Below are 17,215 nucleotides of genomic sequence, written 5' to 3'. Positions count from 1 at the left end.
GGGAAGACGAATTGGACGTTAATATTGTTATAATAAGTACAACATAATATAATACGTAATATATAAAAATATTTTACGGGCATTGCGCGCAATGATCAAAGCTAAGCGAGACAAGTAGTACCTAAGTAGTAAGTATAGTGTGTTGGTTATTAAAATTGAAACAAGTATAAAAAAAATTCAATTTAAAAGAATTGAATAACATATGGCCATTGTAGTAAACAAGTATTAATCAATTTTTTGTTGTAAAAAACGGTTATTGTAAGCAAATACTATTCACCGAATAGTCTGTAGCTGACGAACTTCAGACAGAGCGTATAAAATGTTTAACCGATGGATACACGATTTACACTGCCTGCTCCATCTGCTCAATATTCAGGGTTTATTTCCACATAATAATATAGTCTTTATAGAAAATCTATTAATGCGGTACAGTATTATTCGATGGTTGAAAAAAGAACGTATCTGCTATTATTCGAATTGTTCCGACCGTCCGTGGAAACAGTGTAGGTACAGCACGTACACGTATAATAATTGGCACCCGAACGCGGAAGGAGACGGGACGTGGATGGTAAGGATTCTCGGAGGACGATCGTATTATTATTATTATTATATAGGTACTGTGTATTTATAATATGTGCGTGTTTGGACGGCGAGGGTCGATCGTCGGGTTTAGTGAGAGGACGAGAGAAAAAAAAATTGATAATAATACAAAAAGATACATTCGCCCCAATCGTGCCACAAAAAACCTATACGCGGGATCTGTTAGGTTCGGTGTATAGTGATATTGTGTACACTACCCGACAGTGTATTAAAAAAAAATGTATGGTCTCTCCGCCGTGTGTTTTGTGCGGTGTGTGTCAGCGTGTGTTTGACGACAAACTCGTCGCGCGCCGACCATAACGCCTATGTGCAGTACACACTAACAGCCGTTAACGACATGGCACTCTCTCGCCGTTGTTGTCGAGGGACGCGCGAGCGAGTGGTGTGCATTTTTACGAGTGGATTTTGTTTAATTTTTTTCGTCCGACCGGTTTTTATTGATTTCCATCATAACACAACAATAACAAAAACAACAATGATTATATAAATAATAATAATATGATATCGTATACGGGTCTCGGGCGTGCACGTGAGAGTTTATCAAACGTAAGTGTGTGTGCAGTTTCGTTCTGGCCCACCCGACTACCTGATGATTGCCGAGGGTCCTAGGATATTATACGATATACGATATATTTAAATTACTTATAACTCACGACTAGGGTCTAGGATATTTCAATTTTTTTTTTTTTTTTTTGAACTGGTTATTATAAGTTCTATTTATTGAACGCATTGTGCTTAATATAATATATCATTTAGATGTGTTTTTATACTTGCGTGCACACAAGTTAAACAGAAACTTAACTTAGATTTTCGATAAGTTTACAATATCTAGATCTTTTAACTTGGCTGTTGGTAAACATGAAAACATTTAATTTATAAACAAAGATGAAATTATTGAAATGATAAAAGATTTTCCAGCAATTAATTAACAAAACTTCTATTTTAATAATTATTTATTTATTTAATGTAATTAACCTGTGATGAATGGTTTTTTTACGATCAAGTAAATTATTTTCTATTTTTATATAGTTGCAATTCTTTTTATTTTAAAGCATGTAAAATATTATTGACTGAATATACATTTTTATTTTGTAATAATTATAATAACGAATAATTTTAAAGTAAAAATTTTTTTGATTATTTTTTTGTAATATATTAAAAAGCTGTTCAATTTTTTAAAGTTTGTATAAGGGCGTTGACTCAATCATGAATCAAACCAACACCGTTTGTTTATGGTCTCATATTATTTAAATGCAACTATGCTTGTGTGTGTCTCTCTCGGTTTTTGCAACAGTATATAATATAATATTATTATTATCATAATATTCAATAACAAACGCTTTATGTGATGTATAATACGTCGACTCGAGAGATGGGGGAAGGGGGGATAAAAACTCCAAAGGGTTCGTCGTTGGTGGTGGTTGTGGTGGCGTCGGACCCGCGGGGGTCGTGTTTTGATTTCGTCCGATACGTCTTTCACGGGCCATAAAACATATACAGGTCGATTGTTGAGTGGAGGGTGGGTTGGTATATCGGAGGGGGTACACTCCGACGACGATTAATCAAAATGCACGCCCAGAGCGTTTGCCAAAATCCTGGTGGGCCCTTTTCCCCTGATTTGCATCCCGTTTTATACTTTTCATATATTATTATTATATATTATATGAAAAACCGTGTGTGGGACGTCGATTTTATACCCTATTATTGCCAATAGGGTAACACCGCGTAAAAACGTCTGTGTAAAAAAAATATAATATATTTTATTTTATAGGTACGTAGGTATAGACTTTTACAAAAACATTTAAACGCATCACGTGACTTGTGATTATTAATATTTTTATTGCTATGTAAACATACGCGAATATATGTTTAAGAAAATTAACAAACTGGTTGCACGGCTAAATTATTTCTTAAAAACTAACCGGCTTCCTATATTATAGTAATCGCGCAGCATCCAATTAATTTATCTCTAAATAATCGTGTATCGTTAAAAAAACACTACCTAATAGGTATATAAGAACATTATTTTTTAAACGAAGACATAACAAAAATAATTCTCTATGATCATTATTTATAAATATTGTAAACGACATAACTCAACGATACCTACTAGAAAACTACATGCTATGATGACAAATATATTTAAAAAAATATTTATGACTACGGCGTTCTCGTTATTAAGTAAATTATATCAAAATGTGAATTCAAGAGTATAACATACAAAGAAAGTTTTGTTTGACGGGTCGACAAATGAGATTTTTCCGCGTGATAACAGATATACGAATGAAAATTAATTAAAACAGAACGAAACGATATTAAAACGCCCAACGCCCAAAATGCGTTAATATAGTGACCGCACAGCAGTGTTAAATTATTTTTACTAGTGATTTCGTGTTTTATTGTCGAACATTTATTTAGTAAAGTGAAAAAAAACTACTGTCGACCGCCAAATAGAAATTAAAACCGAACAAACAAAAATCTCATAATTGAAAATCAAACAATGCGGTACTTGGCCCGTACAAAGGGGGGACATTGCAGTTGTCTACCTACAGCTATTATAATAATATGATATAATGATATAGCCTAGTATGTACTTACTAAATAATAGCAATCACGCGCGATTTCGATAATATTATTACAGAAGGCATACAATATTATATTATTATGTCGTAAATATAATTCAGCGGTCTCTGTCCATAATATATTATTGTATATTTCAATATTTGTACGTTATATTATTATTAATATGCATTAATAATAATATAGGTACGTACACCTAGTTAAACTTTGTCTAATCAATCAATCAAATAGCTATTCAATAATAATATAAATCATCGTGTACACACCAAAAATACAAACGAACATTTACGCACACCGCCACCGCCTGTAATAATAATATTTGAATTTTCAACGGGGCCAGTAGAGACATTAATAATAATCTCTCGCGGAGATTACAATCACGACACACACGATTATAAGGAGCGGATGCGCGCCAGTACTCATCATTGTCTCACCTACGTGTATACACAATATTATTATCATTATCATTATTATTATTATTATTATTATTATTGTGTATGAAGCACGTTAAGAGAATAAAATCGCAAGTCATATTTTCTGTACTCGTCCGAAAGACGAGCGCGGACAATCTAGTGGCGTCATGATAAATATTTTTCAAAATACGGTTAATCACCGCCGAATAACGATAGGTAATCAAATTAATTGGACGCCATTGTTTGGATACCGTCGATCCCGCAAGAGGAGGCGACCTTTTCGGGGTCTGCTCGAAAGTGTGCGGCGCTCGCTGATCGATCGTCATCAAAACACGTCGTGAATAAATCGGTTTAAACGTTGGCGCGGGCCGATCATCTCAACGGATATTGTTTGTTTAGTCTATATCATGTTTTTAGCATAAAATACGGATTTACGCATTATGGTCGGACTCGAATGTTTGTTTCTCATCATATCATATGCATATATATCATCATAAATCACAATCAGCGGTTGATGTGATTGTATTATGTGTGTGTGTGTGTGTGTGTGTGTGTGTGTGTAGGTATAACACGTATCACGAATGAACGAATAAGTATATTATGAACTTTACGGTCGCCTTTGTTGAAACGACAATTTAAATTATTCTACTCAAATTTGGTAATAGTTTTGATATTTTGGAAAATACTTAAATAGTCGCGCCGATGAAAACGCAGCCGTGAAGTGTATACGCTAGCCACTGGGACTGCTGCACGCGGCAATAGTTTTTGGGACATAGTACCGAAGTGGTACCTATATAATAATAAAAATGACCTACCGATGATCGTAAACCACTGCGGGACGACTGCAACAGTCAAGGTCGCGCCGGCGTCGCATACCGGACACGCACCTCGCCGCCGTCGTCGTCGTCGTTACAATAATATTATAACGACGATAATAATATTGACGTTAATACATGACCACATAATATAAGAATATATAATATCCAAACGGTGAATGTTCGCTTACCAGGAGGGCAAAGACATTGTCCGGACGTCGCGTCCCGCTTGTTCCTGAGCGACAGCTGATCGAGTCCCATGGGGACCAAGCCTTCCGACGACCGCTGCTGTAAGGCCGCTACGGTGGCTTCCAGCGTGGCCACGCGGAGCTCCAAGACAGAGTGCTCGTGCCACGCGTACACCGCGACCACCAGACATAGCACCGCGGTCACGGCCCACCGGCCGACCGCGGGCGCCTGCCGGACCGTCGACGTCTGTTGTTTTTCGGACGCCATGTACTGCAGCGCGTGGGTGGTGGTGGTGATGGTTGGTTGTAGTGGTGTTGCCGTTCAGTATACCGTCTGAAACAACTGGATCGCGGTCCGAGTCGGAGGAGCCTGTAAAGTCGCGAGGTGTCCCGTGTGTGTTTTAGGTACCTTGTACGCAGTCGCTGCTTTCGCGTTAAGTGATCTGCTGGAAATTCGCGCGGGGTCCGACCGCCGACACCGGTTCGAACATTATCCTGCACGGAAGCCTATGTCGAAAACGAGCTAATAATTTTCACTTTCCCGTAGATAAATTATACTATACTAATACGACTGGCGCCCGGCGTGTTTATTCGGAGAAAAAGACGATTTAAAAAGGTTAGCAGGAATTTTAAAACCAAAAAACAAAATCGAATTTTACCGCAATACGTGTATAAAAATGAAAAAATCGCACACACGAAAAAAAATTATATCCATATGCCGATATAATGCGGGGTAGCAAACGCGCGCGAGAAACACGTAAATGCGGCGACGAAAGGAAATTCGTGAGACGAGCTCGTAACACAAATAACAAACGATAACGGCGGCGTGCGAGTACTGACTGAAGAAGAGTGGCGGCGGCGGCGGCAGCGGCGGCGGTGGCAGTGGTCTTCTCGGAAACCGCCGTTGACCGTGCGGCGGTGGGGGGGAACGAGGGTCGGCTCGGGGGGGTGGGGCCCCGGAGCGAACGCCGCCGCAACCCGACAACGACGACGACAGCGCGAGTATATAATATTATATTATATGCGACGCGTACATAAAATACGCATTATAATTTTTCGATGGCTTGATGATGGTATGTGAATGGAGGGTGGGAGGGGAGGGGGGTTGATGGTAAGAAAAAAATAGAAACGAAAAAAAAATTTGTACGACTTGAGTTGAGGGTTGTACAATACGAAAAAACACGGTAGAAACCTGCTGCAACTGCACGCGCGCGAACTCATAAATATACCTATATGTATAGAACACATAAACATGTGAGCGGTATGTGTAGATATATATATATATTATTGTATTACGTGCTATTATTGAGACGTCGTCGCCTGTGTGTGAGTTTACCTCTTCGTCGTCGTCATTGTAGATTTCTTAATAAAATAACGAGCTACGACGAATCCCTCTGGAGCATCCGAACGCAAGCGGGTGCGCGAGATCGAAAGAAATCAGTCCGCTATTCAATAAGATCTCTTTGAATTCTGCGGTTGCGGAACGGCAGTGTATTATTATTATTATTATAAACTCCACGTGGGTACGTACGCGAAAATATGAACCCGAATGACGACTATTACGCACAACATACACATGCATATATATGTATACATTTTATTATTATTAGTTGGGGGGGGAGTGCAAAAATATAGTCAACGACAGAAATCGCTCGTGAATTTACGGTGATTTCCCAAGCGATTGTCGTCACGACCCCGAGCGTATAATGCCCGCCAAAATATATACATCATAACATAATAGCGTGTAATATTGTGTGGTAAAATTTTCTTTCCCCCGAAGAGGACAGTTTCTGGAATACTTACAATTTTATCGTATCAGAGTTTCACATATTATATCGTATCCTGCAGCTATCCCTATTACATTTACCATTATAATAACCGCAACTATTATACAGTATTCCCTGTGATTTAACATGAACGTGTATATAACTCGATTACCTATACCTATAGTTTATTGTATAATGACTATGTTATGTAGTATGCGCTTTTACATCAGTGGCGGATCAAGACTAAAGGTTATTTCGGGTGGTTGATGGTTGGGTGAAAGAGGTGTAGTCCAACGCTAAACTTCATTACTCGTGTTTATAATAGTTATGTATAGGTTTAGAGGATTTATATTTTATTATAACTGGAAGACATGTAAGTTTAAGACCTATTATACTTCCCTTAACACGACGTTTACACATTTTCCTTACAATATATTGTTGAGCTCCACTTATTCGTTAAAACCTATAAGAGCCAATAGTTATTGAAGAACAGTAGAGGTTGTATGTCACTACTAATTTTTACTCTAGATATAGTAGTATTTGTTTTATTTCTAATACTATTGTCACTCTGACGAATTAGACATTTTCAGAAGTCGTTACGTTCTAGTTAACAATTTTTATCAGCCATTAGGTACTAAAAATTCGCTATTGAATCGGGCTACTATATCTATAACAATTATTTATTTCTATAAGTTTTCAATGCAAAATATTGCACTATAACAATAATAATAATTATTATCCGCTCGGCTGATTATTTATCTTATTGATATATATTTATAATAGATTCATTATTCCGACATTTTATATTCATTATAATCTACGAATAAATTGACATCACATCGTTTAATAATAAATTCTCTCTTGTGAGATAGTCGGCACGCGTAAAATTAGTTATTTATACAGGTATTCTAGTACTGGTACGTAAATTGTACATAAATAAATAATTAAATTGTATGTACATTGTACATCTATAATATATTAGCAAAAAGATTACTAGACATATTAATGATTAGATCTCATTTAAACAAAAGCGAAATAAGCAATTTCCATACAATTGGCATTCGGCATTGATTAATCTTGTCCACGTGATAAGATAAAATTTAAAAACTCCACCATAAAGATTCAAAAAATAAAGTTTTTATGAAACAACTACCAACTACTTATAATACGATAGATGTAAATGTAATTAACCAATTCATATCAATTATTTTAAATAAGAATCACAATATTATTGATAAATGTAAGTAAAATATACATATCTTAATGTCTTATCTTCACATAGGTATATAGATGGTGATTCGCCAACAACGCAATAAGCATACCCACACCAATTTTTTCATTTAATGATTTATTTATTCAAATTCTGATTCATGGAATTTTTAAATATACCTAAAACCATAATTTCAAATTATTGAAATTTTTGTACTACCTATATTTTAAATAAAAATACTGTACTCTTTTACTATAAATTAGAAAAAATATCCGCTAGATAATTTTTATTAAAAAAGGGGAGGGGGATTTTTTTAGAAAATAGAAGTTTTATCAACACAGAATATTCCTTAAGTAGTATAAAAATCTAAACAAATTAAAAATAAGTATATTTAAAAATTCCAAAAATCAGAATTTAAATAAATGAAAATTGGGATGTTCTGTGAATCATCTTGTATATAAATCCTAAGTATTTTATATATTGATATTTATTATATATATTATAATTTTATAGAAGACAAGCAAGTATAATAATAATTATTATAGTGTAAATAAGTTTAAAAATAATTATAAAACAATTTGTGTAAAATAAAATATTTAGGAACCCTACAGTTAAATAAAAAATTACGAAAATAATAATTAAGAATTAAATTTGTGCAGAACAAAACTTAAAAGATTACGGTTTTATAATTATTATTCAATATAAAAAGAGCTGTATTTAAAATAAATCATAAATAAATCCTACAAAATCATTGTTACATAATATATACATATATAACGTTTAAAACTATTTCTAAATAGTGCATACTTTATAAAAGTGCATTTTTTTAATTTGGAGAAAAAATTTTGCTGAGAATAATGACATATTATTATAAATTTATACCTATACAAAAATCATACAATATTACTTACTCATTCATTATTGACTTTTACTAAAATTTATTATGTTCTTATAAATTAATAACTGTATAAATTTATTACAATTAACTCTTACTCATTGTTGTGATATATGAGCATAATAAATTAATAATTATAATTGTTATCACAAAGCAAAACTGAAATATATATTATATGAATTAATGTGATCTCTGACAACAAGTGTATAATTCAATGATGTTATAAAAAGAGTAATTAATTATAGTTAATATTCAACTTCTAAATAACTGTGCTTGTATGTAATATAACTATTAATTTATATTTCAAAATAACAACACCAGCAAGAAATATTTTAACATGCATCATTTTATAAATTAAATAAATATTATCTATATTAAAATCAGATTAAAAGCATAAATATTGAACACTATTGCATATACATATTCTATAGTATACATTTAAGTTATTTATTGTGTGAAAATAATAAACGTATTTAAGGGCACTAAGTCATATTAGCTTATAGCATATAGACACTCGGTAAGCACACAATTTTAAGTTTAAATAAAACTAGGTACTTCACAACAAAAGCTTTAAATGAATGTATATTATACGTACTACGTAATATGTATTATACCTACGATAATAATATATACTAGTACCTTTATTACTATAATAAGTCGAAAATTTTAAATGTAATATACTGTAATTTAAAGTTAAGTTAAATTTGATTTAGAATTTAAATCTACATATTATTAGTAATACTCTTTTTATTTTTTTTGAACCAATCAAATTTTTATATAGTCATACAAACATATCTATAAACTTTTAATTAACATATGTTGGTTATCAGTAATATTTTATGACAGTTATTGGTATTTCTTTCAAGTCACTTAACGTTAACTTGTGATTTTCAAGATAAATTATTAGAAATGAATTGTATTTGTTTACAAAAAAATCTTAACTTTAATATTGTAAATGTTATTTGATTTAATATTAATGTAAAACACATCGATTATAACTTATTTAGTAATTTAAGTATAAATATTTTTAGAAAATAAAGATTTAAATATACATAATTATTTACACAAATTGGAGTATAGTAACTACTAACCGGTAACAATAATGAGGGTGCATAAAATCATATAATATGAGTGGGTAAGATACTTAAGTGTTGAGCACTTCTACTATTTAAGTATATTTACTATTTAAATAGCTATTGTGTAGGACTAAGTATTTCTAATATTAATGCACCTCTGAATAAAAAGTAGGTAGTATATAATATGTAAAATTACTTATACTACATAAAATTGCATTTTGACACATGTCGCAATAAAATCCAACTGTGTTTTTAATATCTCTTAATCCATTTCTTCTTCTTACTATAAGTATTTTAATTATATTCTCAAATTAATAATGGTTTACGTTTTTAAAATTAACACCCATAATAATCTTAACCACCGTCCACCATACATATATAATATAATACATCAAATGAAGTCGTATACGCTATAATTATAATAATTGTATGTCTTTATACATATAGAATATAGATATCATAAAAATCAATGTTATGTTAAGTGTATAATATAGGTATATCGTTGAGTATAATTCCTACCTAATATAAAATTATTCAAACAAACAAACAAACATACACACAAATACTTAAACGTGATTTATCATCAAGATAAATTAGTTAGCTTAAGTAATATGTTGCTAACTTAATAGAATATTAGATCATTTTGAAGAATTTTGATGTGATTGGATATTATATTGATAATAAGGAAATTATTTCCAGCAAAATAGTTTTTATGTGGAATCTTAGATACTAAATAGGTATGCAAAACACGTTTCATTTCATTTGAAGTTGTATCGATATCCAATCTTTATCGCTCGGTAGATATGTATTGTACTATTGTATTACAAGTAATAAGTATAGGTACCTAAATAAGATGTAACATACGTCACACAGAACATGTCTGTAATCAATATTTTATAAGTACATAATATATTGTAACTCTTCGTTTGAATATAAATGAGTTTATACGATATAAATGATAATATTGTGATAATTTTGTTGACGACATCAGAAGTTACAGGTATTTGTCAAATTAGAATTAATACTCTTTAATGTTATGATTCTTAACTTGAAAAACTACTATCAACAATAGGTATTGTTATTCAGAATATGTAATATATTTTCGAAAAATTTGAAAAAAAAAGTGATGGTTTAAATTATATCATATAAAATATTATTTACTCAACGAATCTCCAATTATTTAGGCTGCAGCCCTAGACTACAGCTGCTCACATGAACTACCCAACTTTAATGCGTCCGAGTTGGGTGTGCTCTTTTAATGTTAGTGTAACAGACTTCGACTTAAATTAAATCATGTAGGTTTTAAAGATTTTGTCACGTTTTTAATCTTATAGAATATTATAGTTCATAGTGAAACGTGCCGATAATGTTAATTGAATTATTAGTATTACTTTACACTTTTCAAAATCATGAAATATTTATGTGGTTTATTAGTTTATTATTTAATTACTTACATTTTAGCTTTTTAAAATTCTGTATTGTTTATGTATAGACTTTTTTATAATGTTTATATAAAAAGTATGATAATTATTAAAATAAATTATAATAATAAAATTTTTACAAGATAAATTATAAATTAAAATCTTTTTATAACATAAATTATTTAAAGTTTTTTATTCAAAGTTTAAACTTTAAAATTCTATTAACAGGAAGTATAGGTACAATAAAAACCATTGTTTATTTCAAGACACTCGTAAAAATGTACAAATGGAATGTGCGGCATAATCCAACGTTGTATAGGTCGTTTTTGTTTTGTGTGATGAAAAAATGTTCATTAATAAAATATAGTAATAGGTTCTAAAACATATAAGTACCATTGTACCCAAATTACAACAATTATCCACTAAAAAATGAAAAATACATTTACTCTATAAATATCGATACTGCACAAATAACTTGTATATTAAATAGTAAATAAACCTTATAAGTAATTAATAATAATTAACCTACTATAAAACCAAAAAAAAAAATGTCAAATATACTAGGTATTCCAAAATAAAAATTTTAATTTTAAAAATAAATTAAAATTCCATAAATATAGTTGGTAACTTATCTTATTGTTAACTTACAAAAGCTAAGCTTCTAACTAAAAAATGCAAGATATTAATATCTATTTTTAGATTGATTAAAACAAATTGAGAGGTATGTTTATTCAGTTAAAAAGTATAAGTTTAAAAAACTACACCAACGGTGTAATTTAATATTAATATGTCCTTCACTTGGCTTGGTCACTATTATGATGTTGGTATCTATACACAACTTGTACCAACACGGGTCGTTGAATGAATATCGAATTTATAAACGTAATTATAGATTGTAATCAATTAAATTGTACGTGTATACAAACATAAAATATATAGTTAGGTATATGTAAATGAAACCTGCAGTTGCATAAATATTTTTGTAACAATATCCTCGATATTATATCACACACAAATTGTATACTACAATTCGCACTTATCATTTTATTTTAAAAGTTACGTTTGTAGTTTATATTAAATAAAAACTACGCAACAAATAACAACATAAAAACCCTCTTAAATTTAGTTAATATATATATATATTATAATTATAATACGATAAAAATAAATTAAACTATATTTCGTAAGAGTTGTCTTTCGTTTATAAATATTAATGAGATTTAGAATTTAGATTGAAAATCACTATATATTTAATTATATTAGGTATATTTATTACATAAAATGAATTCTATTACTAATGATAAAATCAGCTTACAAATTTGAAAATATACATTGTACGTGACATAAATATATATATATATATATATATCCTTAGTGATTATAATGAATATAACTTAACTTAAGTATACCTAAATTTATCGTAATGTAGTAAAATGTATCATCGAACAAAACAAACATAAAATGATTAGACTTGATATCTTTATACATAAACTTGAAACTCTAAATCGTCAAACAATATTACAATAACAGCTTAAATTCCATCTTAAAAGTAACTAAAAAAATAAAACTGACGTTTAAAATATGTCAAAAAGTTTTATTTCCGATCCACTTGATAGTAATCTAAACTTTCAACCAACTACACATTTTCAAAACTTTAAAAATAAATTGTTTCTTTAAATACGTTTTTAATAAAAATCAAAATATTTTTCCCGTTAATGGTTGCCCCAACAAATAAAACATGATATTATTATTATTTAAACAATACTTTAATTTAATATAATTGATTAGATTATTATATTCTTTGGTTTTTTGTAATATTAACAAGCGTACAAAGTTCACAAAAATAATATAAATGCATAGTTCAACACTAATCGTGATATAAATCGCAATAGAAACCAGAAGTTGATTCTAAATTTACATCTATTATAATTTATGACCTACATTATATAAAATATACTCCATATAAAAAAATAACTAGAATAATTCGAATATGTTTGGAAGATCGTGTATGCGTGTCCCCACCAAAGCCACGTCTCAAAAAGTTATTTCCTTAAGCGCCAAATACTAAATAGTAATGTATTATTATTATTGTTATTTAATAATCAATGATTTTAATCATTGCAAGTACCAACTACTATATCGATTTATAATCACTAGACGAACTTACATGACGTTTTTAGATCACACCCTCTATACTTTAAACTAGTGGTTCCCAAAATGTTTTTCCTCGCCGTACATTTATTATTAATTATTAAAAGTTACAAAGTATTTTCGATAAACATTTTGAACTCCGCGATAACAAGTACTTTGAGTTCTAAAAAACAAAATCACCAGATCAAACAAAAATTAAATTATTGCCACTAAAATATTAAAATATAAGTTTGTAGTTTTTATAATTATTATTTCATTTTTAAACTTTGAATACTTACCTAATTATATCTTGAATAACAGTTTATGTTATTTTTATAGATCTAAGAAGAAATTAAATTTTTAAGGCATACTCTTTGAGAAACACTGTTCTCTACTTAGGTATCTATTAAATGGAGGGAAAAATCCTTATAATCAATAAATTATGATAGTATCACTCAAAATCTAAAAATGAACATTATATCGGAAAAATATTATTATGGAAATGTTATCGGAATGACTGAGAGATGAAACTTTTTATTCGATGATAAATTATCAACAAACTCAACAAAATATTATAATATATACGATATGCCCATTATAACAATGAAAAAATACATTACAAAATTTATATACCTACAGTACATCAACCATTATAACCGTATGAATTGTAAATCGTATGCGGGGGATTTAAAATGGTCCATTATTATTTAAGTGTATAATATAACTATATTATAATGCATCCACTTCAACCGTTGTCCGTTTTCACTACATCTACATCCGTAAAGAAATATATACATATTAAAGATATAATATATACAAAGTATAATACCTGATTAATATAAACAATGTTTTTTTTTTTTTTATTATTGTTGTTTTCATGTAAAACGTTTAATTTGTAAACGAGAAACTGATTTATTAGATGAAAATATCGTGAGAGAAAATTTCAATTAGCACATAGTACCTTCCTAACAATCGTACGTATGTGTGGTAACGGGGATAGTTCCCTACTCCTCTCTGAATTATTTTAAAGCCTTATTATATAAAGACGTTGTCAAATAGATATAATATTATACTATTTTATAAGATTAAAAAAAAACAACAAAATGGGTTAGTCCCCTCTCAAAGAAAAAAATATGCTATCTTAGATAAACTAGTCACTAATGAATATAAAATAACATAGAGGCTTGAAGGTTAAATTGATTTTTGATCGATACCATGTATGGCTCTTCGGTAATTAACTTGTGTCATTTCCATGGGTGCGCTGACGCACATGTCAAAGGCGAAAATAAACAGACACACTACATCACACACGATCAACGACTGTATGACTTTATAAGTATTAGCAATATTCAATCGTAAGTGCATGCATGGTATTGATTACATTAAAATATTAAATACATATCCAAAACGTCTGTTCTTCGCTCGTTGAATAGACTTATTTTCTATTAGAGTTATTAGATCATTTAGACGAATATATCTATGTATAATCAATGTTTAAAGAATAATTAATTTGGATAGTTTTGTCAATCTGCTCAGCATCAAATAACAAAATACACTGTTTTATTTCTATGAAAATTTAAAACGAATTATAAGTATGTGTTTGAAATGTATTGCTTATTTTAAATAATAGAGATGATAAGTATCTACACATAATTATAAACCAGACATTTCTTTAACAATATCAATGTACATTGTTTATAAGCTTTTAAATTGGCTAGTCTAACCTATTATAGATTTATCTATCTATATAAGCTGTTTCATATTCTCTGACTTGTATATTTCAATATAATTAAGCAAAAATATGATCTATTAAATTTAAATAGTTTATACAAAAATGATTTATACATATTGTAGAAGTACATAAATAGGTATTATTATGAATAATAATTTTACTCTATTAATTTATTTTTATTTTATAAATAAAACAAAATAGCAATAATAAGTGAAAAATCAAACATAATGTTATGTTGTATGACACTTTGTGACCGATGTCTAAATCTAATACGATTCTTTATCTATATGTATGAAGTTATATAAAAAATACTATTGATAATATTATAATATATATATATATTGTTGTTCTACTTGACAGTATGTTATAATATCAACATTCAACATAATAAATTAAAAATGTAATGTTTTTACCTCACACACTTGTAAAGTTACAATTAATTTATGCTAACCTCCAATTATATCAAGTTAATCACATTTTCGTTATTATTTTTTGTTTATTGTGAAAATCTTAAATCTATATTCTATACAACATTTTTGTACAATTAATCCACAAATAATAAAATAATATAATATTCACTTACCTATTTACTATTGAAAACTTCATTATAAATTAGAAATGATTAAAACTAATTTAGCTTACATATAAATAAGTAAGTTACCTAATATAATATTAATACTAACGTACCTAATTCATATTATATTGGTTCTAAAATTAATAACGTGCTTATTTAATAATGCAAGTACTAAAACATAGAATAATTATAGTATATATTAATATTACAAATTCACTGTGAAAAAAAAAATAATATACTCATCAATTTGATTCAAAAATAGTGCAGCAACAATACATATAAAATATTAAGCATGTTTTTTTTACAGTTTAGTTTAACAAAATCTCCAATTCAGTGTTCAGAAACCATGTCTACCTATAGGTAGGTACCTACTGGCTACTAGTTATAACTGGCCATAAATTTATGCTAGATACTTGATTTGCGCTTAACACGATGCTTTATATAACAAGCGAAAGTGTACAAATTTATTTTAATAGATTACATTTCAGTGATTACACTTTGCAAGTATAGTTACCTATATAAATAATCTATAATAATAAAATATTAAATTAAAATATAAAATTATACCAAAGTAAATATATACGTTAAGGCGTGTAGATGTGGAGATTTTGAAGAAGCGGAAGTTATATTCGAAGATAAAAGGATATTAACATATAGTACACAAATCTGTACTAACACTACTTAGTTTTATAGAACGGTATACCGTATAAAGATGCCTAATGAAAAATAATCAATAATTAAAAAAGGTTTGAAACGAAAGTGCATTATTTATATTTGCTCTTTCAAGTAAGAATAAATAAAATGAATTAAAAGTTATCCGCGTTACGTATTCAAGACGATTAAATTAAAATATATTATTAATTCAGAGGTATACGTACATGTAACGATATAATTTAATATGTATGCTATCTATTTTAAAAGAATATTAATTTGCGCATAAATAATAGTGTCAATTTTAATATTTACAATTGGTACGAGTTTTGAATTTTTATTATAAACACATTTTACGTTGAGCGTCGACCGAAATCGATTTGAAGATGCTCTTAGTATCTTAGAATTTCATACACCGCTCTCAGATACTCTGTAGTATACACTTTATGTTATCGTAATAATATTACGTTTATTACATTTATAGATTTAATGACACAAAACGTGAATGACAGTGATTGGATGCGACGGTGGTGGTAGTGCTAAGATAATTTTAAATTATAAAATACAATTTGTCAAGAACAAGAATAATTTAAAACACTGCTAGTAAATACATCTTTTGTTATAAGCTAGGCCTTTTTTCTTATCTCAAAAAGGTGTACCTAAAAATGTTTGACTCGTCCCGATTTGCCAATTGTCACTTCCAAAACGATGTGTGATGTAGATACCTACTGTTAGCTCGACACGACCAAATCTGGTAATAAAACAGTTTTTATTGTACGTGGCAAGGCGGATCATTGATTGATGTATACAACAATTTTAAATTAAACAATATTATTGAACAGTTTTACAAACACCCTTTTCCAATCAATACGTCCGAGTTTACACGTTTACACATTAGTAATGTGATGTCTATGTGTTAATTGATTAATGACACCGTAAAACCTGTAACTCCAAAACGAAAAAATAAAAAAAAATTAAATAAATTAAATTTACAAACAGTGAAACAGAACAGAAAAATTAGTTTTGAAATAATAGCAGGTTAGGTAGGGTATTCTCTCACAACGATAACGATGGAAGGGTGAGATAATATTGTTGTATAATATAATATATATGTGTACTTTGACGGAAAAGGGAGTTTAAATTTAACTCGAACACTTTGTCGCT

The 17,215-nt window shown here is 29.4% G+C and overlaps 1 protein-coding gene across 16 annotated transcripts in view; it reads right to left on the bottom strand.

Moving 5' to 3' along the window:
- LOC114127428 (collagen alpha chain CG42342) overlaps positions 1-5,449 on the bottom strand; it is a 103,644-nt gene extending 98,195 nt beyond the window's left edge. For 15 of the 16 annotated variants that reach the window (XM_050201751.1, XM_050201754.1, XM_050201760.1 and 12 more), the window contains exon 1: positions 4,600-5,448. In XM_050201751.1, the coding sequence (XP_050057708.1) occupies positions 4,600-4,864 (265 nt within the window). In that variant the 5' untranslated portion in view covers positions 4,865-5,448. Of the gene's footprint in view, positions 1-4,599 lie in introns of all 16 variants that reach the window. The other variant, XM_050201766.1, reaches the window with a different exon arrangement.
- Between the last annotated feature and the right edge of the window lie 11,766 nt (positions 5,450-17,215).

Source organism: Aphis gossypii, chromosome 2, assembly GCF_020184175.1.
Source record: "Aphis gossypii isolate Hap1 chromosome 2, ASM2018417v2, whole genome shotgun sequence".
In the NCBI taxonomy this organism is placed as follows: domain Eukaryota; kingdom Metazoa; phylum Arthropoda; class Insecta; order Hemiptera; family Aphididae; genus Aphis; species Aphis gossypii.
The sequence above is the reverse complement of the archived record's forward strand: the minus strand, read 5'-3'. Positions and strand labels throughout refer to the sequence as shown.